Genomic DNA, 27,822 nt, shown 5'->3' with positions numbered 1-27,822 from the left:
AGAGAAACATGATAAGTTAATTTAACAACAATTGTCAATTAATACTTATGTTTGTCATCATCAAAAAGGGGGAGATTGTTGGAACAAAATTGATTTAAAAATGTTTGCCCCTAAATCTATAAAGGTTTTGATGATAACAAAGTATTAATAAACAATTGGAAGGACTAAAAATTTATTTTAAGTGCGCAGATATAAGCATCATATAAGCTCTGAGTGAAGTTCAGAGGATGTGAACTCAGAAGTTCACAAGCGCTCAGAAGATGTTGGACTTCAGAAGATTCAACATTCAGAGGATGAAGACTTCAGAACTTCTTGTCTGTCTACAAGCTTCATCAACCTCTGAAGATCTCTTTGAAAGCTGTGAAAGATTCCTTTCACCAGTCAACTCTTCTACCAATGGAGAAAAGGACCTTTCAAGCCTGATCAGTTCAGCTACCTCTGTTTTGTCTGTCCTAACCTGAGAACGTGGGTCTTCAGTTTTGTTAGCTGAATAAGGAAAGTCTTCTCTGCAGTAGTCAAAGTAACTGAAACTCTTTCTTAGTTTTGGATACAACCAAACTGCATCAAGACAGACTGCTTGAAGACAAAAGGTTATCAACTCCAACGGCTCCTTTTTGCAACGACTCTTTTCTAGTGGTATATATACTAGAAGGATCAGCTGCAACTACATACATATATCAAATAATAATCAAGAATTGAACGTGTGCTGAACAAACTCTGAACTCTGATATACAAGCTCTGAACCTCTGTCAAGTGTTTTTGCACTTCAGCCAAATACTCTGTACTATTTGTATTTTGCTCTCTTTAGGTTCATCTAAGAGCACTTGTATATTTTTATATACTTTATTGTTACGTATGTAACTTAAGCTTGTGTGCTTAAGTGTGAGACTTAAACTTGTGTGTTTAAGTGTGAAGTCTTAAGCTTGTGTGCTTGAGCATAGTTGTGAAGTCTCTTGCTTGTGTGCTTGAGCAGGTGTAATCTTGTGTGATTATAGTGAACTCCCTTGGAAGTGCAAGGGGACTGGACTACTCTCGTTTTGTGAGAGGAACCAGTATAAACTGCTTGTGTGTTTTTCTCTCTCTCTCTTGTTATTATTTGTGTTATTTATCCGCTGCGAACGTAGTTGAGTTAAGAACTTGAAAAAGTTTTAACTTAGCTAAAACACAATTCAACCCCCCCCTTCTTGTGTTTTCACACCTTCATATGCATCCAACATATGACCAAAAATTAATCATTTAAGTGTTTTTTTATTTAATTAATCATTTAAGTATTTTTTTTGTTTTGGTGAATAAGACTGAGTATTATAGTATTATGTTGTGATGGTAACGATTATTAGTGCTATTTTGGATTTTGAATTGATAATATGTTTTGGAATTTTATAATACTAATACTAATAATTTAATTTTTTTTAAGTAAAAAAAAATTATTTTTTGTTTTCAACTTAAAAAAAAATTTGACAAAAAAAAACTGCTTTTGTACCAAAATAATTTAGCTGTGTGTGTAATCATATGATGATGGTTGGCTAGTATCACAATTTGCCTTTGTAATTGATTTAAATAATTAATAAATATTGTGGATCATATCTTTTAATTAATAAACTTGATTATTACTATTTTTGAAACACATTAAGTGGGATATTAGTTCATTAATTGCATCTTAAAATGTGCCCTTAGGGCATAGGTTAACATTTGCCATAAGAAAATAATGTACGAATGAATCTATCTACTATATAAGAAAATAAAGTACGAATGAAATTCTCAATTTGCCCATGTTTAATTTTTTGACACATCATTTAGTTTAAGGTTATTTTGTGTCTTAATTTAAAAGTTATTAGAAAAAATTTTCTCATTATATGATGATTGATGAGTATTCCTATTTTAACTTCTAGAAGTTAGTAGAAAAAAAACTTCTCATTAATGGGTGGTTGGTGGTTTACAGACTCCACATTGAAAGAAATCAATATTCAATTAAGTTAAATTTTAATTTTTAGTTCAACTAAATAAATTTAATATGAGAATTTGGTGGGGAAAAAATTGAAAAAGTCCCGTAAAAAATGATGAGACTAACTAAAACAATAAGAATTTTCTGTCATTTCGAGGGGATTAGTCTTTGTAGTTGTGCATGCGAATGATACATTTAGTTTACAAAAAGATAAAATAAGAATTAAATACAAAATTGAAAATAGTTGAAAAATAAATGACATTTTTTTAGAAGTTTTTTTTTTTTGAATATTTTTTGTTGTTGATATAAGGACTAATTTTTTGAGAAATAAATTCCCTTTTATTTTACCGCAACAAAAAATTAATACAGGAACCTAATTTTTTTGGTATATCTACGGGCCTTATATTTTTACACATATATTAATAAAGTTGTATATATTTTAAATAATTTTAAGAGTTATACTCATATATTAATACGGGGACATAATCTTTTGTGTGAATTCTGAGGGACCTATGTTTTTCCAATTATTAATAAGGTTTCCTGTTCTTTAATAGTTGAAAAATAAATGACATTTTTTTAGATTTTTTTTGGAATAGTTTTTGTTGTTGATATAAGAATTAATTTTTTGAGAAATAAATTCCCTTTTATTTTACCTCAACAAAAAATTAACTTGTCATCATTGGCCATTCTTTTGGAATGTATTGACCATCAATACATTCTGCAGAATCTATATTTATTCTCACGAAACTTGTGGTTTTAGTAACATATTATGTTGTTTATTTTTTTTAATAATATATTATGTTGTTTATTTTTTCAAAATAATTTTACGGGTTTTATTAATATTAATACGGGAACCTAATTTTTTTTGTTATATCTACGGACTTTATATTTTTACTCATATATTAATAAAGTTATATATATTTTAAATAATTTTAAGAGTTATACTCATATATTAATGCAAGGACATAATTTTTTGGGTGAATTATGAGAGACCTATGTTTTCCTCTTATTAATAAGGTTTCCTGTTCTTTAATAGTTAAAAAATAAATGACATTTTTTTAGAAGTTTTTTTTTTTGGAATATTTTTTGTTGTTGATATAACGACTAATTTTTTGAGAAATAAATTCTCTTTTATTTTACCGCAACAAAAAAATTAATTTTTCATCATTGGTCATTCTTTTGAAATGTATTGGCCATCAATACATTCTGCAGAATCTATATTATTTTCACGGAAGTTGTGTTTTTAGTAATGTATAATGTTGTTTATTTTTTTTTACTAATATATTATGTTGTCAATTTTTAAAAAATAATTTTACGGGTTATATTGATATTAATACGGGAACTTAATTTTTTTGGTTATATCTACGTGCCTTATATTTTTACTCATATATCAATAAAGTTGTATATATTTTAAATAATTTTAAGAGTTATACTCATATATTAATACAGGGACATAATCTTATGTATGAATTCTGAAGGACCTATGTTTTTCCTCTTATTAATAAGATTTCCTGTTCTTAAATAGTTGAAAAAATAAATGACATTTTTTTAGAATTGTTTTTTTTGGAATATTTTTTGTTGTTGATATAAGGACTAATTTTTTGAGAAATAAATTCTCTTTTATTTTACCGCAACAAAAAATTAACTTGTCATCATTGACCATTCTTTCGGAATATATTTGTCATCAATACATTCTGCAGAATCTATATTTATTCTCACGAAACTTATGTTTTTAGTAACGTCGGGGACGCATGGCTTATGTTTTTACTCTTATTAATATAGTTGTCATTTTCCTACTATTTTTTGTGAGACCTATATTTATACTCATATATCAATAAAATGACCTAATCTTTTGTGTAATATCTACGGGACCTATGTGTTATACTCATATTTAATACGGTGACCTAATTATTTTGATGATTTTTGTGAGACATGTATTTTCACTAACATATTAATAAGGTCATATATTTTTTAATACTTTTTAGGGGACAATTATACTCATATATTTAATATAGGGATACCTAAGGTTTTTTTGGTGATGGTTGGTTTTACCATTGTTCTTTTTCTATTTTTTTTTACCAAATATTATATAATTTCTATTTTCTTTTATCTTTTAATCTATTTCCCAATAAATTAATATTTCATGTCACCAAATGATGAGCGGCAAAGCCGCGACTCCTGTGCGGATGCACGGGTGTCCTGCTAATTTACCTATAATGTCAAACTAAAATGTATATTATCAATAATTAAGAGTGCTATTAACCGAACTTTTCACAATATATTAATTAATAGTTTGTTTTTGACAATATATATTAATTAATATTTAAATTTCCTATTTTTCTAAATTTCAAGTTTCTCTCTCTCTAACACACATAAAACAGTAAAAGGCTTCACTCGAATGGCTTTATAGTTTTAAATGATATTCTTTTGTAAATTTCCAACATGTTTTATGCGGCGGCTATAACGGACCTTATGATTGGGAGTTTTTAAGGATAGATCAAAGTTATCATGTAATTAATAATTATAATCATGTATAATTTATATCATATGTTGCTAATTGAATTGCTTAAAACAACATGTGTACAATGAACGTGTCCAAACCAAAACAGAGCAAAGATCAATTGCAAGTTGCAACCAGGTGCTGAGTATATTGTGTTTGTATCGCATAACTTTTTCGATTTTGACGTTTGTGTCGTTTGTTATTTTGTATAAAAAATTTAAAATGATAAATAATAGTAGCCTGAGAATCTAGTGAAGTTGGTCTTGTCTTCTACTAGTTGGTCCTCTTCTTGTTAATTATAATTAGTTAAATGGAATTACTTAATTATTATAGTCATTTTTAATTGTTCATATACTTTAGGATCTGACGCAGTACGGAAGCGCTAGGTTAGCAAAACGCTAAACCTAATGGATAAAGACAAGCCGCAAACACAAACTTGTCAAAATAGGGTTTCGGAGTCCACCGAAAGAGTAATTTGGAGTCCACCAAATTTGAGAAAATTCTCTATAATTTTATTGAATGAAAAAGTTGCCTTCAAGGCTACAATAGTTCACCTTAAATAGTAGTGAAAAATAAAAATAACAAATCTTCTAAAAGATTGTAAAAATAAAAATAACAAACCTAGCTAAATAAAAATAACAAATCTACCTAAAATATAAAAATAACTAATCTAGGTGAAATATAAAAATAAGAAATCTACCTAAAATATAATAAAACTAAATCTAACTAAAATAATAAAATACTGAAGAAATCCTCCTACATCAGTCTCCTCTACCTCAAAAGAACTCGACCCCGAGTTCTCATCTTGATAAGGAGCTTCCCTTGCAAGTTGATTCCTCCAATGAACAAGAGACCACCCTCCTGGATCCCATTGAGTGAAGTGAGAGGACCCGTCTTGTGCCAACACATCCAAATTACCACCGGGGTCCCATTCCTCAAAGATGGCATACAAAGTTGGAAATTTATCACAGAAGGATGTTTGACCCACCTTAGTTAACATGTATGAGTTAGTGTCACTAACATCAAGTTCACTAACTAGGTAATAATAATGGTGCTGAATGAGGGAAGTTTGAGAACTCCAAGTATCAACTTCAAGTGGCTCATTCTCACTTATTTGAGTCTCGGTTGCTGCATCCATGATCCTTTCAAACGCAACCATTGATTCATTGTGATATTTAGACGCTGGTACTATGCAATCTGTGACTGGCGTCGCCTCTGTTTGGACACAGATTAAAGGAGCAGATTGCACATTGGGATTGATGACGTTTGAAACCATAGCTGATTTGGTGTTATCGATTTCAAAATCCACGACTTCATCGTGTTGGGAATCTCTAATAACATCGTGAACTTGCTCGACTTCATCGGCCTCTTTATTTTCATCTTTGGATTCTTCACCTTCAACTGAAACATCTGGTTCAACAACTACTTCAGTTTCTTTCGGTTTGGATTTATCAGCAGAATCGTCAAGTTTCTCGGGATGAGATGGTTGGTTATCATCTAGGGTTTCATTAGCTATGTGACGTAGTTGAAAATTGTTGGCATGATTGTTGTTGTTGGAATTATTGATGAGGCTCCATGCTTCATCGAATTTAACCTTAACATACCAATTAATATACGTTATCAAAACAGAATGTTTAGCAATATCTTTAATCGTCTTACGCAAGTTACCTGACATTCTGTAAGCATGTCTCAAAAGGTCGGACAAGGAGTAATCTTTGTTGCAACAAAACGGACAACGATATGTCGAATCAGAGATTTTAAACGTGTAGTAATCATCCTTCAACCTTTTGTAGTATCTACGCTCATAGTATTCCAAATCAGATTCACCACGCGTATGTTCTGATTTTATGTAGGTAACAATAGTTTGGTTGTTATTACGAACCCTAATAACCGGAATTCGTTCTCCTCCCCTATTCGGATTGATTCTGTTGTTGTTAACGTTGTTGGATAACGTCGTCATCTGTGTTGTCAGAGCGGTGATGGCCCCGGTTAAACCCGCTATGGCACCATCAAACTCTGTTTTCGTCACCGGTTGATCTCCCATCTGATCACGTTAGAAAAGAACAGGAGAAACCTGCTCTGATACCAACTGACGCAGAACGGAAGCGCTAGGTTAGCAAAACGCTAAACCTAATGGATAAAGACAAGCCGCAAACACAAACTTGTCAAAATAGGGTTTCGGAGTCCACCGAAAGAGTAATTTGGAGTCCACCAAATTTGAGAAAATTCTCTATAATTTTATTGAATGAAAAAGTTGCCTTCAAGGCTACAATAGTTCACCTTAAATAGTAGTGAAAAATAAAAATAACAAATCTTCTAAAAGATTGTAAAAATAAAAATAACAAACCTAGCTAAATAAAAATAACAAATCTACCTAAAATATAAAAATAACTAATCTAGGTGAAATATAAAAATAAGAAATCTACCTAAAATATAATAAAACTAAATCTAACTAAAATAATAAAATACTGAAGAAATCCTCCTACATCAGGATCCAACGGTATATATATCCATGCAAAAGTTGTTTTTTTTGTATCCTTAACTAGTGCCCCAAGAGCACTAGTTAGCATGACCCTATCTTAATTAATTAACAAAGTTCATAGAGAAAAGTACACGTGTGCGTTGAGCAATAATGAAATGTATGTTAAATAAATAAATAAATATTGCTCCACTTGTTTAGGGACGTCTAGCTAGCTATTTGGGTCTACAGGCATTTCAATAATCTTACTGTCCCATCTGCTTGCGCATTTTGAATTAAGCCATCATCATTCATATAGTTAGTTCAATGGATGCGCGCGCACACACATATATATATATATATATATATATATATATATATATATATGATATGCAGCTCATTAGATTAGATACATGAATATCAAAGAAAAGGGAAGCAGATCCATACATTAATTTAATTAACTTATATTATTCGAGATTGATTTTTTGTTTTATAAGCAAAGAGCATTTATACGTGGCGTAATGAAGTAAACATCTAAGTTATATTGACACCCCTATTCATTCTAATCTTATGTCTATATTTCATCTCATCTCATATCTCATATAATAATAACACAAAAATAAAAATAAAAAATATACAAGGGAAGAGGTAAACCCTTAGAGCGGGTGTGATACATATGACTAGCACTTCTTGTTAAGCGTTTATCTTTCTTCTTTTGTTGTTTAGATACAAAATGTCCACTTTCCGCCGATAGAGCACCCTTAACAATCTATATTAATTCCTTTTTGTCTTATGTTAATAAACATGAATGCGGTCACAAAATACAGTGCAGTATATTATTTTGTAAAGGAAAGATGATGAATCCTAGTACTATACCTTTTTGGCTTTTTTGGTTATACGAACAAGTTGATCAAGTGGTGCATGTTGCACCACTTGTCAATAACCCTATGACGAATACAAATTCTACTGTTGGATTGAAAGTTTATATTACATAGTGTTAGTGTTGTTAGTATTGTGGTTAGGCTCACTAGGCTCATGGCGTGCCAATGAGCATGGCCTGGTGCGCGCAAGGCAAGAGCTGGCTTAGGCCTGCAGTAACTTGGCTAGCAAGTTAAGTACTTGTGTGTGTGTGTTTACTTGTAAGCACCTATATGTGACTTGTACTCCTATATAAGGACTTGCTAAGTGATGAATAAACTAGAGACTACCATTTGGAACCAACAATTGGTATCAAGAGACCTAAAGATCCAGTTTTGCAAAAACACAAAAAGTTAGTTACAACGGTGTAACCGTTTCTTTCTCTTCTCTTTCTTCACCAAGAAAAGCTTCACCAAGCTTCATCAATGGCGGATTCCACTACACCATTCCATCAATCTATTCCTAAATTCGAAGATTCTATGATCATTGGGCTGAACTCATGGAAAATTTGCTGCGATCGAAAGAATTTTGGAGTTTGATTGAGCATGGTGTTACAGTTGCTCCTGCTGATGCAACGCAAGAACAGATTCGTGCTGCAGAAGAAAGTAAATTGAAAGATCTCAAAGTCAAGAATTATCTATTTCAATCCATTGATCGAGCAATTCTTGAAACGATTCTTGATCGAAGCACTTCAAAGAGTATTTGGGAATCTATGCGTCAGAAGTATCAACGTTCAACAAGGGTGAAACGTGCTCAATTGCAATCTTTGAGGCGTGAATTTGAACTTCTATTAATGCAAGAGGATGAATCAGTAGATGATTACTTTCGAAGAACTCTTGCAATTGCTACCAAGATGACAGCGTAAGGTGAAACAATGTCTCAAGCCACCAGGGTTGAAAAGATAACACGATCCATGACTCAGAGGTTTGAGTATGTTATCTGTTCAATTGAAGAATCAAGAGACATTACTGCAATGACTATTGACGAATTACAGAGTAGTCTTCTTGTGCACGAAGGAAGAATGAAAAGACACATAGCTAAAGATGAAGAACAAGCTTTGAATGTCTCAAATCTTGGTAGGGGTAACAACAATTCAAGCAATACCAGAGGGAGAGGACGTGGTTCTAGAGGTCGTGGAAGAGGTAGATCCAATCCAATCTCTAAAGAATTTGTTGAATGTTACAAATGTCACAAGCTGGGACACTATCAGAGTGAGTGTCCATCATGGGAAGAAAGTGCAAATTATGCAGAATTCAATGAACATGAAGAACTGTTGATGATGGCACAAGAAGCAACAGTTCAAACACGTGATCAGGTTTGGTTCTTAGACTCTAGCTGTAGCAATCACATGATAGGTAACAAAGAATGGCTCTTTGATTTCGACCCAAATTTTAGAGAAACAGTGAAACTTGGTGATAACTCTATTATGTCTATAATGGGAAAGGGAAATCTAAAGCTGCATTTAGAAGGAAAGATAAGTGTGATTAGTGATGTGTATTATCTTCCAAACCTTAAGAACAATTTGCTTAGTATTGGTCAGCTGCAATAGAAGAATCTTACTATAGTGTTTAGCAAGAACACCTGCAAGATATTTAATGAAGAAAAAGGGTTAATCATTTCAACTCCTATGACAGCCAATAGAATGTATGTTTTACTTGCACCAGTTATCATGCCTCAATGTCTTGCAGTAAGACATGAAAATATAGAACATATATGGCACTGCAGGTATGACCATCTTAATTCCAAAGGCTTGGTGACTCTTGCAAAGAGAACAATGGTGAAAGGTATGCCTATGTTGAAAGATTCAGCAGAATTGTGTCCTGATTGTGTGATTAGCAAGCATCACAGAGATTCCATCCCTAAGACAACATCATGGAGAGCTTCAAACAAGTTAGAATTGATCCACTATGATATATGTGGACCAATCAATCCCTCTTCTAATGGAGGTTGCAAATACTTCATTACCTTCACAGATGATTTCAGTAGAAAGACATGGACCTATCCATTGAAAGATAATTCCAGTGCTTTTGAAGTATTCAGAAAATTCAAAGCACTAGTGGAGAAGGAATCCAATCATCAGATCAAATGTCTTAGAACTGACAGAGGTGGAGAGTTCACTTCAAGCCAATTCAATGATTTCTGCAGTGAACATGGAATTAAAAGACAACTAACTGCAACATATACTCCTCAGCAAAATGGAGTTTCAGAAATAAAGAATAGAACTCTGAAAAATATGGTGAGAAGTATGATGTCAGGGATGAATGTGCCAAAAAGGTTTTGGCCAGAGGCTGTAGTTTGGGCCACAAATGTCATTAATAGAAGTCCAACATTGTCTGTGAAAGATAGAACACTAGAAGAAGCATGGAGTGAAATGAAGCCTTCAGTAGCTCATTTCAAGGTGTTTGGTTGCATAGCATATGCACATGTACCTGATGTTCATAGAAAGAAGCTAGATCCCAAAAGTATCAAATGCATTCACTTGGGAGTTAGTGAAGAATCAAATGCATACAAGCTCTATGACCCTATTCAAAAGAAGATAATCATTAGCAGAGATGTTGTTTTTGATGAAAAAGCAAGGATGGAAATGGAATGAAACAAGTGACAAGAAAGAAATTCAGATAATAGATACTGATGGTGAAGATTCAGCACAAGCTGAACAAGTTGCAGAAGATCAAGTCACCACTGAACCAGCTGTTCAAAGTGACAGTGACATGGATACTACCAGTGAAGAAGATTATGACAACACTGAGAATGTTGTAGGGCAAAGAGCCAGAAAGCCTCCAGGTTGGATGAGAGATTATGTCACTGGTTCTGAATTACAAGAGGAGGAACAATTGCAAAATCTAGCAGTATTCTGCAATAGTGAAGATCCAACCCGCTTTGAAGAAGCAGTGAAGTTGGCTGTATGGAGAGAAGCAATGGATCAAGAAATTGAGTCCATTGAAAGGAATAGAACCTGGGAATTGACAGATCTTCCTCAAGGTATGAAGAAAATTGGTGTGAAATGGGTTTATTAAACCAAATACAATGAACAGGGCAAGGTTGAAAAATATAAGGCTAGACTGGTAGCTAAAGGGTACACTCAACAGTATGGCATTGATTTTAATGAAGTATTTGCTCCTGTAGCTAGATGAGACACAATTAGAACTATTCTTGCATTGGCTGCCTCACATGGTTGGAATGTATATCAGCTAGATGTGAAAAGTGCATTCTTACATGGTGATTTAGCTGAAGATGTATATGTTGATCAACCAGCAGGCTACAATAAGCAAGAGGGAAAAGTGTATAAGCTGAAGAAAGCCTTATATGGGCTTAAGCAAGCTCCAAGGGCATGGTACAGTAAGATAGAATCTTACTTTGCTCAAGAAAAGTTTCAGAAGTGCCCTCATGAACACACACTGTTTATAAAGGAATATGGTAACAAGAATGTATTGATTGTGAGCTTGTATGCGGATGACTTGATTTTTACTGGTAGCAATGAAGTTATGTTTGAAGAATTCAAGACTTCCATGAAAAGAAAATTTTCAATGACAGACTTAGGCAAGATGAGGTACTTTCTTGGAGTAGAAGTAAAATAGTTTAATGAAGGAATCTTCATCTGCCAACAGAAGTATGCAAAAGAACTTCTTTTGAGATTCAAAATGGATCAATGTAACAAAGTGTGAAGCCCTATGGTGCCTGGGAACAAACTAATCAGAGATGAAAATGGAAAACTGGTTGATGCTACTAACTACAGACAAATGACAGGATGCTTGATGTACTTACTTGCAACTAGGCCTGACTTGACATTTTCTGTATGTTTAGTTGCTAGATACATGGAGAGGCCTATTGAGATTCACTTGACTGCAATCAAAAGAATAATGAGGTACCTCAAAGGAACAATGGAGCTTGGTATTTGGTACAGAAGAAATGAGAAATTGACATTGGTTGGATGGTCTGATAGTGACTATGCAGGTGATCTAGATGATAGAAAGTCCACATCTGGAAACGTTTATATGCTTGGTTCAAGTGCAATTTCATGGTCATCAAAGAAGCAGAATTTGTAGCAGCTGCTTCATGTGCTTGCCAAGGTATCTGGTTAAGAAGAATTCTTGAAGAACTTGGTCAATTGCAGGAATGTACTACAATAAAGTGTGATAACAGCTCATCAATTAAGCTTTCAAAGAACCCTGTGATGCATGGAAGGTGTAAGCATATTGATGTCATGTATCATTTCTTAAGGAATCTGACTAGAGAAGGTGTGGTAGAGCTCAGCCACTACAGCACAATGGAACAAATTGCTGATATCATGACCAAGCCATTGAAGCTTGAAACTTTTTGTAATCTCAGAGATAAACTAGGTGTATGTGATGTTCATAGCTTAGGATGATTGTTGTATGTTCTTCTTGTATAAACTGATCACACATGTTCAGTTTAGGGGAGTGTATGTTAGCGTTGTTAGTATTGTGGTTAGGCTCACTAGGCTCATGGCGTGCCAATGAGCGTGGCCTGGTGCGCGCAAGGCAAGAGCTGGCTTAGGCCTGCAGTAGCTTGGCTAGCAAGTTAAGTACTTGTGTGTGTGTGTGTTTACTTGTAAGCACCTATGTGACTTGTACTCCTATATAAGGACTTGCTAAGTGATGAATAAACTAGAGACTACCATTTAGAACCAACACATAGATCATCCATACAAATTTTTTTAAAAATTGAAAATCATTTGATGTGGTATTGAGATCTATCAAAATTAACGGTTTATGAGTTTTTATTAAATACCGTTAATTTTGATGAGTCTCATTTACATATCAAATGATTTTCAATTTTTTTAAAAGTTTTTATATATGATCTATGTGATATAAACTTTTAATCCGATGGTGAATTTTCTAAAATTTATATTCATCATCGAGTTATTGAGAAGTGGTGCACCATACACTACTTAAGGAACTTGTTCATGATAGAAGTGCCCTGAAAGAAGGAATGAATCATAGTACTAAACTATAATGGAAATTAATAACGCCCCAACATGTAATATTTATATCAAGTATGACCAATTCTGTCCGAACTCACAGTACAATGTGGCTTTTCTTTCAATATTTGTTAGTGTATTTGGTAGTATGATGTATGAAATTTACTTAAAAAAAAAGTAAGATGTATGAAATTAGAAAATAAAATTGAACTCTTAATTAGACTTTCACAAGCTTAAATACATGAACCACGTGAGGAAAATACACATTTTTAACATATATTGGTGGAGCGCAGCCTCTTATATATCATCATTTTCAATGTTCATGAATGTGTATACATCTATGCTCTAATTCCACTTGTTTTCAAAATATGATTCAAGTGTCATATATAAATTGCATATTACAAGCATGTTCTCATTTTGGCTATACCAACTAATTAACCAATTGAGTCATATATATAATATGATAATTGATAACTTTATTTTTTTTTCTTCTTCTTAATATGTTCCCACTTACTTTTTTGACTTTGACACGAGAACAAGACATCATGGACAACAAGATTAAAAATGGTATGTGTGTGTATTTAATCTCACATTACAACATCTTCATCGCCTATGTCTTTAGTATTCATTCATAATTTGCATTTGGCAGGCTTTATGTCAAGCACACAAGGAATCACACGACTTGAAGCACAGTATTATGGCTACACATATGTAAGTACTAGTAATTAATTACTTATAGTTTAGTTTAATTTATTTGTTTCAGAACTTAATTAATTTTGTTAAGAAGTTTACTTAACTCAATTGATTAGGATGAAGAATTCATAATTTATGTGACATAGGTTCAAACCTCAAAATTAGTAAAATTCCGCAACTTGTAACTCAAGCGAGGGCATCAGAGTGGTGGAACATGGTTCAAGTTTCACTGGTTGGTAGAGGCTGCAAATGCTGGCTTGCCTAAAATTATACGGTCCAATTCAGTTCTTCTGAACATGTAAATAATTTGGTTCGGTTCAGTTCTATTTTTACTCTAAACTAAATCATGAACACGCCTAATTATCATAATATAATTAAGGAGGTTGTCTTAGACACTTTTTATTTATTTATTTATCATTGACCTTACCATACACAAATGATAAATTTGTAGCTATTATTATATATAGGCCCAAGTTATTAAGTAACCCAAATATATATAGAGGCCCAATAAGTAAAAGAAAGAGTTTTGACATTAACATAAGACTTAGTAGTAAAGTGGACCTTCTTTTCCCACCTCCCACATATACTTTTGATGGGTAAATTAGAAAAGTAAAAAAACCTTATTTTCTTATCTGTTTTTAGCTCATCCAGTGAACTAGCAATTGGGCCAATCATAGAGCCCAATAAATCATTTGTATAAAGAGAGTTATTTTTGCCGCCCTACTGGTTACTCAAACATTGTCCGCTACTTAAGTAGCGGACGACTTTTTCCCCAAAATTTATGATTTTTACACATCCACTACTTAAGTAGTGAACAATAGGACGCGCGAATAACCAGTAGGGTGGCAAAAGTAGCTGCCTTGTACAAAACAAAAGGTAGCCTAATAAATCATTCAATGTGTATGAATCAATAATACAATATTTAGTAAAATATTATTAGAGGTTTATTAGAGATGTCAACGGAATGTCTAATTAAGTCTCTTTTTGATATCTGCTTCTTAGTTCACATAAACAAAATATTTGGTAAATAGTTTATTTTTAAGAAAAAGTATTTCTAGTGAACACTAATTAATATTAATAATCTTTATTTATATTTAGAAGAAATGTTAAAAAGTCATATTTTCGATGTATGTGTGCAAATTAAATATTCGAGTATAAATATATTAAATTTATATTATAAACCTTTGAATTAATTTTCTAATGTATGTGTTTGCTTATAAATATTAATTATATACTGTTATCAAAAAAAAAAAAAAAAATTAATTATATACTGTAAACTATTTTTTAGATACAAAACTACTTAAACTTTATATTAGGTCAAATGAATGTCCCATTTTGGGGGATTGGAGACAAGCTAGCCGGCCCTGGAACGCCACTATTTAACCTATCTATCTTACACTTTCACTTACTCTGCCTCTTGGGTTCCTATACTATGGGGATTATACACATTTTAATTAACCCCTTTCATATTTATCTGGATATATAGGGAAATAATTTAATTTCATGGTGGAGGAGGACCAATGCATTATATAAAAGAGGTATTTATGTGATTTCATTTCAACTAATTTTAATTTGTTGAAAATTTCATTTATTATCTCTTAGATATATTGTTGAAATAAAAAAAATATTATACTTGTGTTGTGTGTATTATTCATGGATTTTATCTCATATATTTGATCTCTTACATTTCTTTTAAAGGCATTATTTCCATAAATTCCATTCTAATTTGAGCATATGGTTCCCATGCTTCACATTTTTGCTATAATTTCTTCCTTTTATCTTACGTTTTATTCTTTTTTTTTTCTTACTCAATCTTATGTTTTAATATTCCTGAAGTCTATTTTTAGTTTAATTTTGCAATTCATATTTGAATAAGTGTTGGAAACTAGTTTTTAGTTTTTTTTAATTCAACTAACAGATTCATTGTTTGTGCCTCATGGTTTTATAATAAGAAGAATGGTATAAGTAATTTTGTTTACCATGGAAGAAAATTTATATTGTGTCTAAAAAAATATTATATTGTCTATGGTCAATGGGAACACAATATCGTATACTTTGCTGATCAAGAAACATCCCTATTACTTTGATTCATTTTTTAGGTTAATTAGTTTTGTTAATTTTTTTTTTTTTTTTGACAATCGGTTGATTAGATTTGTTAATTAAAGACTTATTAATTTGCAAATATATATGTTCTCACTTCACAGCCTATAAAGACTTCCTATTAATTTGTTAATTATGGATTTCCCTTGTAAATATCCTGCCTTGTTAATTTGATAAAGACTTATTAATTTGATAATATCCTGCCTTGATATATCAACTCTCTCTGTGATTGATGATATTTCACCTCTTGACAAGTTTCTCTATTTAGGTGAATTTTTTTATACACGTATTATTTTGATATGTATTGGTATATCGGATATGTAAATTGCTAGGTTCACAATTTGGGATTTATAAGAATTATCCACCTCGGTACATAATTAAATAATATGTGTACCGGAATCTTCATCCTCTATCTATAGGAAATTAAAATGTCTTTCATTTCTAGATCACATCTCTTCACCTCTGGAAATGTATCTTTTAAATTTTCTCTTAGAATTGAGTATTGAGTCTAACTTAACCTTACAAAATCATCTTGTAAAGTGAGGATTGTCTCTTACTTATAAATTCATGTTCAGACCAACTCACATCTGTGTGAGACTTCTTAACACACTCTCTCACGTACAACACTATCAGACTTAGTGTGTGGATATAAATGATAGGTGGCCCGACAGCGGGTGGCCCACCAGATCTTGGAGAGACTCTGATACCATCTTAGAATTAAGTATTTGGTCTAACTCAATGCTACAAAATCGATCAGTTTGTATGGTGAGAATTGTCTCTTACTTATAAACTCACGTCCCGGTCAACTCACATCTGATGTCTTTATTTGATTCATTAATTGTATTTATGATGTGTATTTTAATAATACAGCATGTTAGGTATTAAAGTAATTTTTATACTATCCAACATGAAAAGTTCCTGCCAAAAATATTTGTATGTTACTTAAGGTACCAAGCTATGATGATGATTCTCAATTACTAAGGTACCAATAAATTGAAATCAGAGAGAACAAAATATATCTAGTGAATCAAACAGTTCAGTTAGAACTTGAAAGCAACCACATTTTTCTATGCAAAATTGCCCTAGCTCAATAATTTATGTTGTAAAAACTGCAAAAACAAGAACCAAAAATTTTAAGAGAGAAAATTATTAAAATTAACAATTTGATTAGAAGCTGGTGTTTGTACTTTGATTATCAGTATCAGACATACTTAGAAGTTGCTCAAGATATTCAGCTCCTAAATCTTCTAACACCAACACACTTGATGATGATCCCTCTGCTGATTCTTGTTTCTCTGCTTTATTATTCTTTCTTGCTTTTGATGACAACTTTCTCTGTTCATAGTGTCTCTCTTTGAGTGCAAGTGCAGGTGAAGACCCTTTTATACATTTATATTGAATCTCTTGCAAAGATTCTTTAACCCTTTGAACAGGAAAATTGATAACAGCATTATTACCTCTCATTGAAAATGCAGCTTGATCATAAGCTAAAGCAGCATCTTCAGCACTATCAAATGTTCCAAGCCAAACCCTTCTTCCTCCTCTTGTTGTATCTCTGATCTCTGCTGCAAATTTTCCCCAAGGTCTTTTTCTTACACCTATATAAGACTTTTGATCCATCTTATTATTATTATTCTGCAATACTTCTTTAGCTTCATATGGCTTCATCGAGTTCGGAGACACTGGTGTCTGTGAACTTGATGAGGAATCGACCATGTCGAAGGAAAGAGAATCGTGAACATTAAATGATTCGAATAAAATTTCTGAAGGGTCTTGCAACATTTCCATATCTGGGTTGTGGAGAAAAGACTGATTCATGTTCTTATTAGGCAATAATTTATGTGGTTTCTTGTACTGTCTTCCCTTTTGGCTATAGATGTTATTTATATTGGCTTCAAATGGTCAAACCCCACTGCTGGTTACTTGTTGAATTATGGATTTGGATTATTCTAATGCTAGCTAACAATATAAGTAAAAATTTATTAATTAAGAGAATCTGGTACACTTATAAAAATAACTAGTTAACATTACTGTCAAATAAATAATATAATTATGAGAATCTAGATCTAATGAGGACGCTTATGTCTTTTTTTAGTTACTATATATTGGTACGAAGTTTTCAACGTTGTTAGTGATGACTAATCTTTGTCGGAGAATCTGTGGGGCATATGTGATAGGTTGTCCCCCCAACCGAATTTTCTCTTTACACATAAGCCAGAAGTTGAATCCCTAACCACATGTTTAAGGAGACCACTACTCTTGCCACTTTGACTAATTCATTATTGGTACGAGGAAGCTTATGTTATAACTTTTATGACTATATTTGGTCCGGCTTATCTTAAATTTTAAATTTACTTTAAAGTTGTTTGGTAATTATTATTATTATTATTATATTTTTAATTAATTTAAAAAATATTTTTCTAAAAGATTGATAGAATTTGAGTTAAATAATAATAATAATAATAATAATAATAATAAAAATAATAAAATAGATAAAGTTAACGAAAGAGTCATATTTGATACTCCCTTCGTACCACAATATATGTCGCTTTAACACTTTTACACATATTAAAAAAAGATAATTAATGTTGTATGGAAAAGAGAGATTGTGAGTTGATTTACAAAATTATCCTTCATTTATGGTATGGAAAAAATAAATTGAAGAATTGAAAGAAGATGGAGAAATAAATAGTTAAGGGTATAATAGAAAAAATAGCATTAAATGCTTCATTGGTAATATCTAGCGACATATATTGTGGTACAAATTTTTTCTCCAAAGTGACATATATTGTGGTACGGAAGGAGTATAAAAGTTAAAGATATAATCAACATTTTTTTTGAAGTATATACGATATATATATATATATATATATATATATATATATATATATATATATATATATATATATATATATATATATATATATATATATATATATATATATATAATTCCTAGATAGTTCTTCTACTATTTATGTAAACCCTAATCCACTTAAGCCAATCAATTTTTTTCATTTAGCCACGTCAGCCACTTACAATGCCACATCACTTCTCTTTACATCATTATCATCTCTAGACTCTATCTACTTTGCATATACCTATATTTATATAGATGACTTTTCATATTGTCCACATTAAAACATGAGGAACTTATACTAAAGAGCCACACTTTACTACTTACTCACCATATATTCCATCGGTTGCAAAAAAAAACCATCCATTTACATCATGCATGCTTCATAGTTAATGCATTAAAAATCCTTTATATTTTATTAAATTGATCAGTTTTATTTTTAAATTATTCCTATGCACTCTATACCTATATGGCTATATAAACGGTGCATAGATATTCATCATTTTCTCGGTGAAATGTTGTGATGGTTTTTATCTCCACAAATTCATTTCTCAAGACACATACATGCAAGTAGTGTATATATACTATATCAATTTAGAAATATTTACCTTACTTTTTTCATTATTATAGAAAACATTTTTAGTTTTCTCATGCTCATTTACAAACCAAAATAAAATTTAATCTATGCATTGCTATAACAACTAACAAGTGTCTAATTTAGTATAAAACAGTGTTCACACAAATAACGGGTATAGTGGAAAACTGTAAGAATACTTTTTCCTAAAATGTTTCTTATGTTTAAGAATAGAGATAATGAGTATGTTTGGTAACACAAATAAGCTAGCTTATAGCTTATTCTATAAGTTTATAAGCTTGTTTAAAAAAAATTAGAGTTGTTTGGTAACAAGTTTTTTTTACTAGCTTATAACTTTTTTTTAGATGCTATTTCAGATAGCGTTTGAGCTTATAGCTTTTTACACTTTATTTCATTTTTACCCTTTAATTTAATAACTACCCACTCTAAAAAAGAAACTACCCACTATCAATTATGTCATTTTATATTTATTAACCATTTTAAAAGTTAATTTTACCAAACACTTTAATTTTAATTAGCTAGCTTTTCAGCTATCAGCTAGCATATAGCTTATTTTTACCAAACATACCCAATATAACCCATTGGCATGAGTAGAAAAAAATAGATTGAGGTGATTGATAATTTTACATACTATTGTGTGGACTATTTTGGAAATTTCGAAATGACAGAAGGAAACTTTTCTATCGTGTATCTGGTCGATATATATATATATATATATAGGGTAAAACTTTTATTTTTGAAGTGGTTTCTAGGTAAAAATTCTGGCTACCCTTGTTCCTTTTACGAGTAGGGTGTCCACTTTACTTTACCTTGGAATTGGTAGAGTTTGTTGGGGTGTCGTGTTGGATCTCGATGGATCAAGGGGATTAGAGGCCCTCTTGTTGCTTTGTCCTACATGTGGTTATCCTCTTTCATCATGAAGGGTATTTTTCTTCTCGTTGTGGTATCTTTGAGGGGTTCTAATTTGTTGAGGGGTTCTTGTTTCATATTAGTTTTATTTGCCTATTTGTTTTTGTCTTACCTTAAAAATAGTTGGATTATGGTAGAATGTACTTATGTTTTGAAATTACTCTTATACTTTTTCTAAATTTTTTATTTGAATACAACGCAAGTCGTCTCATTGTTTGTTCTATACTTCTCTTTAATAGATGTACGTGTGAATCAGTTTTATAATACTATATCTTATGTGTATGATACGTGCAAAAATATACTAGTTTTATTAAAGATTAATTTCAACAAAAGAATTTCAATGAAATCACTTTGTTTCAACATTTTTTTCTGTTCACAATAGTTTAACTGGATCAAGATTTTGCTCGAGAGAGTGCATATGAATCATATAAGCTGCATCCCTATGTAGAAAATATAGTTTGTTGTTGGGTGCTATTGTTTGATTACGAATCGGTGTACTGTTTTCCTAATATTTTTGCATCTTAACTTTTTTTTAATTAGATTATATTTTTTTTTTTATAAAAAGCCAAAAGAGTACAAAGATGACATCTATGGAATCTCAGCTATGTTGGCATCCCAAATAAGCCATCTACCTAATGAAAAATATATTAAATAAATAAAATAAGAATGATGATACAATTAAAGGAACCTTGGGGATTAGACTAAAATTCAAGGAATGATGATACAATAAATATAATAAGATAGTATCAGGGACAATACAAGAAATTATGTGCAACTTGTTTTTATTTTTTCATATAAAATTTATGCCATTTTTTTTCTTGTGATTAAATTTATGCCATTTTAATAAATATTTCATTAACTAATATTTGAATTTTGCAATGAAATACATTGTCACTACAAAATTATGAATTTAATTTATATACACTGTCAGTCAGTGTAAAATTATTTTACACATTCGTTCAATAATATACCGACGCATCATGTACGATGTTTAAAAACGCATTATGTGTCACATTCATTAAATGATGTGACAACACATTGGATGCATGTGTAAAAAAAAATTATACGGACCGTGCATACAAATTAAACTCCAAAATTATTGTGAGATTGCGGCAGAATAACAACGCAATTTATGTGCATCCACCGTTGCTATTTTACTTTTTTTTAATGACAAATACATTATATATAAATATAAAAACAAAAAAAAATACAAGAGAAAGTTCAGAAAAATAAAAAGGTACCAGAAGTACAATTTATCAGAACCTAATAATCTCTACTGTAAGATAGAAAAAGAAACATACAAACAAAACTACAAAGAAGAAATGTGGCATATCACCGCCGCAAATAGTGTATGGCAATAGTAATATCCATGTACTCCCTTTGTCTCAAAAAAATTGTTTTTAGGGTCTGTTTGGTTCAAGGTAAATGGAGGGGAGGTGAGGGGAGGGGAGGTAATAATTTTAAGTATTTGTGTTTGGTTCAATTTTTAGGAGGGGAGGGGAGGGGTGAGGAGGTGAGCAAAATCCCTCCGAGAGTCAATTTTTGCTCCCCCCAAATTGGAGGGATTTGGAGGGGAGGGGAGGAGAGGTGTTTATATTTTTATTACATTTACAAAATTATCCTCAATTTTATATTAAAATTCCAAAACTGTCCTTATTGATTAAATTATCTCTTTTTGTTATTTTTTACCCGTACGTGTTCCTAAACATTTTTCTTCTTTCCTACTAATTTTTTCCTCTCGTCTCGTTTCTTCCTAACATTAGGCTATGTTTTGTTTTGTTTATTTAAACTAATTTCTTCCTGGGCACTAATACAACATGTTTATTCTTCTTTTTTTTACAAGCAGCATGCTTATTCTATGATGTTGAAGTTAATTGCCAATATATATCTGAATTATATGGATAAATTAAAATTACAGGACAAATTGTTACAAAGTAAAATTCGAGAATTTCACGAGATGATAGATTAAAATGATATTAAAAACAGAGATTAATGTATATGTTTGTTCTGTCGGTGTAAATTAATTTTACACCGACGTCTATTTTTTCATAAAAGATACATATTTTTAAAACATAAATATATAAGGATAAAAAAGTAAATTAGTTTTAAAATCCCTCCCCTCCCCTCTTCAACCAAACATATATATAATTAAAATCCCTCACCTCCCCTCCTCTTCCTTCTTTTGAACCAAACATATGTCACTACAAGAAAACATTATATTACTGACCAAACTTATTGAGGGCTAAAAGCCCTCAGTAATGCATTTGTGCAATATTGAAGGTCCCAGGCCGTCAGTATGTAGTCTTGGAGAACGGAATAAATTTAAAATTGAAATATTAAGAATTACTGACGGTCCTGGGCCGTCAGTAAAGCAATGGGTATTGCAGACGGTCCCAGGCCGTCAGTATGTTGCTAGACGTTGGTGCATTATGACGGTCCTGGGCCGTCAGTAATGCATGTGCTTTATGACGGTCCCAGGCCGTCTGTAAGGAGGTAACCGTTGGTACATTATGACGGCTATTGGCCGTCTGTAACGCATATATTTGAATTTCAAACCCTCAACGGTCCAAAGAACACTCTATATATTACCACTCTTTCATTTCATTTTTTCATTTCCATTCTCTCTCTAAATTTTCTCTAACTTCTCTCTTAAATTTTCTCTAATTTCATACTTTTTCTAACTTCTCTAATTTTCTCTAATTTAATCTTCATACAAAAAGTGGTAAGTGTTTGTGTTTTACTATTACGAATTTAAAATTTTTGTTTTGTTATTTAAATGTATATGTTCTAATATTTGTTGTTTACCATTTTTAATAGCAAGTTTTATTCTCGTGAGGAGCGGAGTTTGTGGGTAAGGAGCGCGCCAAGTAAGAATCTACTCGGCACACAAGTAAGTAACGTAATTTTAATTTATATAGTGATAGTTTTTTTTTACCGTATACTTAGTAATAGTTATTAATTAATACTTTGTAATTTTTTACTAATATTTTCTTATCACTATGTATAAAAGTTATTGTTTTTGTAAAAAAATTAAAAAAATATATTTAATTTTGTTTATTTCGAAAACAGAATTATTATTTTTAAATAAGTATTTTTTTTTTTCAAAAAAACAGTATATTTATATTAATTTTTAAAAAAACGAAATTTTTTTTTAAAAAATTTATAAAAGAAATTTTTTAACAGTTTTTGTATTTTTAAAAAAGTGATGTAATTTTCATATCTCCATCTAAAAAGTGGTAAGTGTTTGTGTTTTACTTTTAAAGTTAAAATTTTTACTTTGTTATTTAAATGTATGTGTTCTAATATTTTTGTTTATTTCGAAAACAGAATTATTTTTTTTAAATAAGTATTTTTTTTTTCAAAAAAACAGTATATTTATAATATTTTTATTTAAAAACGAAATTTTTTTAAAAAAAATTTATAAAAGAAATTTTTTAACAGTTTGTGTATTTTTAAAAAAGTGATGTAATTTTCATATCTCCATCTAAAAAGTTGTAAGTGTTTGTGTTTTACTTTTAAAGTTAAAATTTTTACTTTGTTATTTAAATGTATATGTTCTAATAATTTATTTACAATTTTTATTAGCAAATTCTCGTGGTCATCGGAGGTCGTGGGTTAGGAGCGGAGTTTGTGGTTAGGAGCGCGCGCCAAGTAAGACTCTACCCGGCACCCAAGTAAGTAATATATGTAATTTTAATTTATAATATTTAGTGATAGTTTTATTTTTACCGTACACTTAGAAATAGTTACTAGCATTTTATTATTACTATGTATTTAAAAAAAGAAAAACAATTATATTTTAAAAAATTATAATATATATGTTAAAAAGTCGGTAGTTTTGTCAACTAGAAAACTTAGTATTTTTTAGATTTAATAAACCATAAACTTTAAAAATAAAATGTTAAAAGTTTATATGTTATTGTTGAGTAGACATATATATATATATATATATATATGTCCAAAATACTTTTGAAAAATAAAGTAATAAATTTAATACATATATCGATCTAATTATATATTAATTAAACTACACAGATATGGATTTTAGCAATCGTAATTGGATGTACGATAGACATAATCATGGAAAGAGGGGCCGGGTTAAAGAGGAATTTAAAATAGGGGTCGAAATGTTTATCAATACAGTAAAATATAATGACATTGTGATACGTGAAGGGGGAATTAGATGTCCGTGTGTACTTTGTCGATGTACAAGAATACATAGCGAAGATGAAATTAGGTCTCATTTATATAAAAAGGGATTCCAACCTAATTATTGGGTTTGGTCAAGTCATGGCGAAGATGAAGATGTATCAGATTGGGATGACAATTAATTTTATAATATAGTTATCCGCGTTGTAATAATATTAATCGTTGTACTTGAATATTTGTTTTTGGTTGCATTTGTTTATCGTTTAATGATGATGAATTATAAAACAATATATGTCATGTATTTCTTAATTAATTATATATATATTTGTCATGTATTTCTTAATTAATTATATATATATTTGTCATGTATTTCTTAATTATATATATATTTGTCATGTATTTCTTAATTATATATATATTTGTCATGTATTTCTTAATTATATAAATATATTTATCATATATTTTTTTATTATAGATGAATCCAGATGAAGAAAATTTTGATGATGACAATGTCGATGATGACATTGATGATATTCCACCAGCACCGGGTGTCGGACGCGGACGCGGACGCGCTCCACGTAGACGTGCTTTACCCCGCCGCGTTGTTCGGAATCGATGGTTGGAGGGTATGCCCAAGTCTCGAACCGTAGACGGTGTGGAAGAGGAGTACGACTCCTACGACGACGATGATGACCACGAGGACGAGGAAATAGCCGATATTGCACTTTTAGCTCCTCAAAATGAATTGTTGATTGACCGGCATGGTAGACCCATCATCATGCCATATACCGCCACAGAGTAAGTTAATTATTATTAAGAATTTGTGTTTAATAAATTAATTGGATATATATGATAATTATTCTTAACTAATATATATATATATATATTGTGCAGTTTGCAACCCCAAAATCCGGCGAATAAGGCAATCAATAATGCATTGAAATCCAAATTCCAGGCTCCATATCTCAACTGGACGGAGGTCAGGGCAGATGAGCGTGGATATCAACAATTTTGGAATGGCTTCAGGGTACGTTTTTATTTATAATTACTTTTTTATCCAATCAATTTTGTTACTAAACATATATTTACTAATTTATTAACAATTTTTCTTTATTTTTCGTAGTCGCAAGTAACTTGGCTGAATCACCACACAGCGGCTATTGAGCGTATATTCAACAAAAAAGCCACCAAGCGTCTGTCGACCTTACTTTTTGAAGCGCGGAAAAAGATTAAAAAGGATCCTTCAAAACCACCACTTTGGCTCGCTGGCAATTCATACCCTATGCTCTGCCGCAGATGGGAAGAGGAAGAGTATATTGCAAAGTGTATAAAGAACAAAGCCAACAGAAATACTGATGAAGCCAATCGTGCGTGCGTACACTCTGGAGGGTCTAAATCTGCCGGAACGCTTCGTCTTGAGTTCATCCAACAATTTGGTCGTCCACCCACCTTTATGGAGATGAATGACATGATGCACCGGTATGCAGATTCCGGTGAGTGGACGGGGGCAAGGGCGCAAGAAGTGTCGGTAAGTATTTAATTATATATATTATTTATTATTTATTTCGTATAACATTATTTTTTAAACATTATATAATTATATCTAAACATTATAATTAATTAATTATAATTTTTTTTTAATTTATTGTAGAGGTTGACGCAAATTTGGGTTGAAGAATATAATGCAAGCCAACTACGACTACCACCTCATAGGCGAGATAATGAGGATGTTCGTCGAAACAAGATGTCGTTGGCTTTTGTTAAGAATGCTGGTGGTGCGACTCGAGGTCGCAAATTCGCTGCTGGGTGTACATCTTCTCTATATGCAAGTGACCCAACTGGTTTGAGAGATGTCACTTACACATCTTCATCTTCATCGAGTACAGGACGCTCTCGTCCAACTCAAAGAGAGGAAACCGATGATGAGTATGAAGCGCGAATGAGGGCCACGTATAGAGAAGAATTCCGCGATGAGTTCGAAGCATCATTTGATGACCGGGTGGACGTACGGGTCCAACATATATTGCAGGAATTCTTTGCACAGCAGAGGGCGCCGGCGCCGGCGGGGGGGGGGGGTTGGATCATCATCTCAGGCTTCGGCACGACAAAATCAAAATGCCGGTGAACAAGAATATCGACCGGATTTGAGTAGCATGGTTAATTTGAATCAGCTGCCGGAGTACCGAGAGGGTGATCCAGTACTGAGTATGAGCATAGAGGATATGAGTCAGATGCTTAATGAACCAGTTCATTTACAATTTTTTGATCCTACTGGGCAAACAAGTGGAAGCAGTAGTGGCGGAAGCGGTAGAAATAATCAACAAACTGCTTTCACCGAATACCAGAGATCATTAAATCCACAACAAGACTTCATAATCCCATATGAAAACCCAAATCAACCCCAAGGCAACTTCTTCCCAAATCAAGCCCCAATTAACTTCGTTCATAGGCCTGTGGCACGACCTCCTTCGCGAACGTCACTCCCCGGAGTCGTAATACACGAGGAAGGTAGAGGCCGAGGCCGAGGCCGAGGAAGGTCGCGTCAGCCAACAGACACTGGCAAGGGGAAGCGACCACTATATCAGCCGCCTGACCAACGTTGATGTGTAATTTTAATAATCTGTTGTTGATTATTATTTGTTTAATTGTTTTCTTTTTGTAATGACAATATTATCATTATATTTAATTATACTTATGTTAAGTATTTTTATTATGCTTTTTATTAAATTTTAATTTTAATATTTTTTAATTATTTATTATGCAGTATATTTTTTATTTTAAAAAATTAATATTAATTTTTTTTAAAAAAATTAATAATTTAATTATTTAAAAATCAAATACTGATTTTTAAATAATTAAATTATTAATTTTTTTAAAAATCGTTATTATGCAGTATATTTTTTATTTTAAAAAATTAATATTAATTTTTTTTTAAAAAAATTAATAATTTAATTATTTAAAAATCAAACTGATTTTTAAATAATTAAATTATTAATTTTTTTTTTAAATCGTCAAGCATTACTGACGGCTCTAGGCCGTCACAATGTGTAACAGAAAATGTAATACTGACGGCTCCAGGCCGTCACAATTGCGTGTCCTTTTGAATTGACCAGTGTGTATTATTGACGGCTCCAGGCCGTCAGTAACGTTATTGACGGTCCTGGGCCGTCAGTAACCATTACTGGCGAGCTAATTACTGAGGGCCCAAGGCCGTCAGTAATGCATGCATTTTAGACGAAATTTGTGCATTACTGAGGGCCTTTGGCCCTCAGTAAATGCATGTTTTCTTGTAGTGTGTGTAACTACAAATTTCACCTCCCCTCCCCTCACCTCCCTTCCCCTTTATTAAAATATCTCCCCTCCCCTCCCCCCATGTTGAACCAAACAGACCTTTAAGGTTTTTTCATACATATTAAGTCACTGTTTGGTAAGTCCAATAAGCTAGTTTATAGCTTATTGAATTAGCTTATAAGCTTGTTTGAAAAAAATGTGAAGTGTTTGGTAACGAGCTTCTCTAACTAGCTTATAGCATTTTTTGAGATGCTATTTCAAGTAGCGTATGAGCTTATAGCTTATAGCTTTTTCATTTTATTCCATATTTACCCTCATTAATTTTATTTATTTATTTTTTAAAAATTATAATAACTACCCACTAACACTTACAAAAAAAAAACTACCCACTAACCATGTATTTTTATGTCATTTTGTACTTATAACAGCTAAATTTGCCAAACACTTTAATTTTATTCTACTAGCTTTTCA

The 27,822-nt window shown here is 31.7% G+C and overlaps 3 protein-coding genes and 1 long non-coding RNA gene across 4 annotated transcripts; 3 read left to right on the top strand and 1 right to left on the bottom strand.

The window, feature by feature from the left end:
* The first annotated feature begins 11,489 nt into the window (after nt 1-11,489).
* LOC123890305 (secreted RxLR effector protein 161-like) lies at nt 11,490-11,864 on the top strand. The gene has a single exon (XM_045939887.1). It carries the CDS (start codon nt 11,490-11,492, stop codon nt 11,862-11,864), a length of 375 nt encoding a protein of 124 aa, XP_045795843.1.
* Nucleotides 11,865-15,942: 4,078 nt separating this feature from the next.
* LOC123884094 (ethylene-response factor C3-like) lies at nt 15,943-17,734 on the bottom strand. The gene has a single exon (XM_045933106.1). It carries the CDS (start codon nt 17,369-17,371, stop codon nt 16,721-16,723), a length of 651 nt encoding a protein of 216 aa, XP_045789062.1. The 5' UTR covers nt 17,372-17,734; the 3' UTR covers nt 15,943-16,720.
* A 4,871-nt stretch (nt 17,735-22,605) lies between these two features.
* Nucleotides 22,606-23,535, top strand: LOC123902475. The gene is made up of 3 exons (XR_006807633.1): nt 22,606-22,633; nt 22,729-22,801; nt 23,497-23,535. It is a non-coding gene; the product is annotated as an uncharacterized LOC123902475 (long non-coding RNA).
* On the top strand, nt 23,532-26,189 carry LOC123902389. The gene is made up of 5 exons (XM_045952140.1): nt 23,532-23,585; nt 24,536-24,858; nt 24,955-25,087; nt 25,184-25,588; nt 25,712-26,189. The coding sequence occupies exons 2-5, from the start codon at nt 24,536-24,538 to the stop codon at nt 26,183-26,185; spliced, it is 1,335 nt and encodes a 444-aa protein (XP_045808096.1). The 5' UTR covers nt 23,532-23,585; the 3' UTR covers nt 26,186-26,189.
* Nucleotides 26,190-27,822: the final 1,633 nt, after the last annotated feature.

This window comes from Trifolium pratense, linkage group LG1, assembly GCF_020283565.1.
Source record: "Trifolium pratense cultivar HEN17-A07 linkage group LG1, ARS_RC_1.1, whole genome shotgun sequence".
Classification (NCBI taxonomy): Eukaryota; Viridiplantae; Streptophyta; class Magnoliopsida; order Fabales; family Fabaceae; genus Trifolium; species Trifolium pratense.
This window is presented reverse-complemented; position numbering and strand designations above follow the sequence as displayed.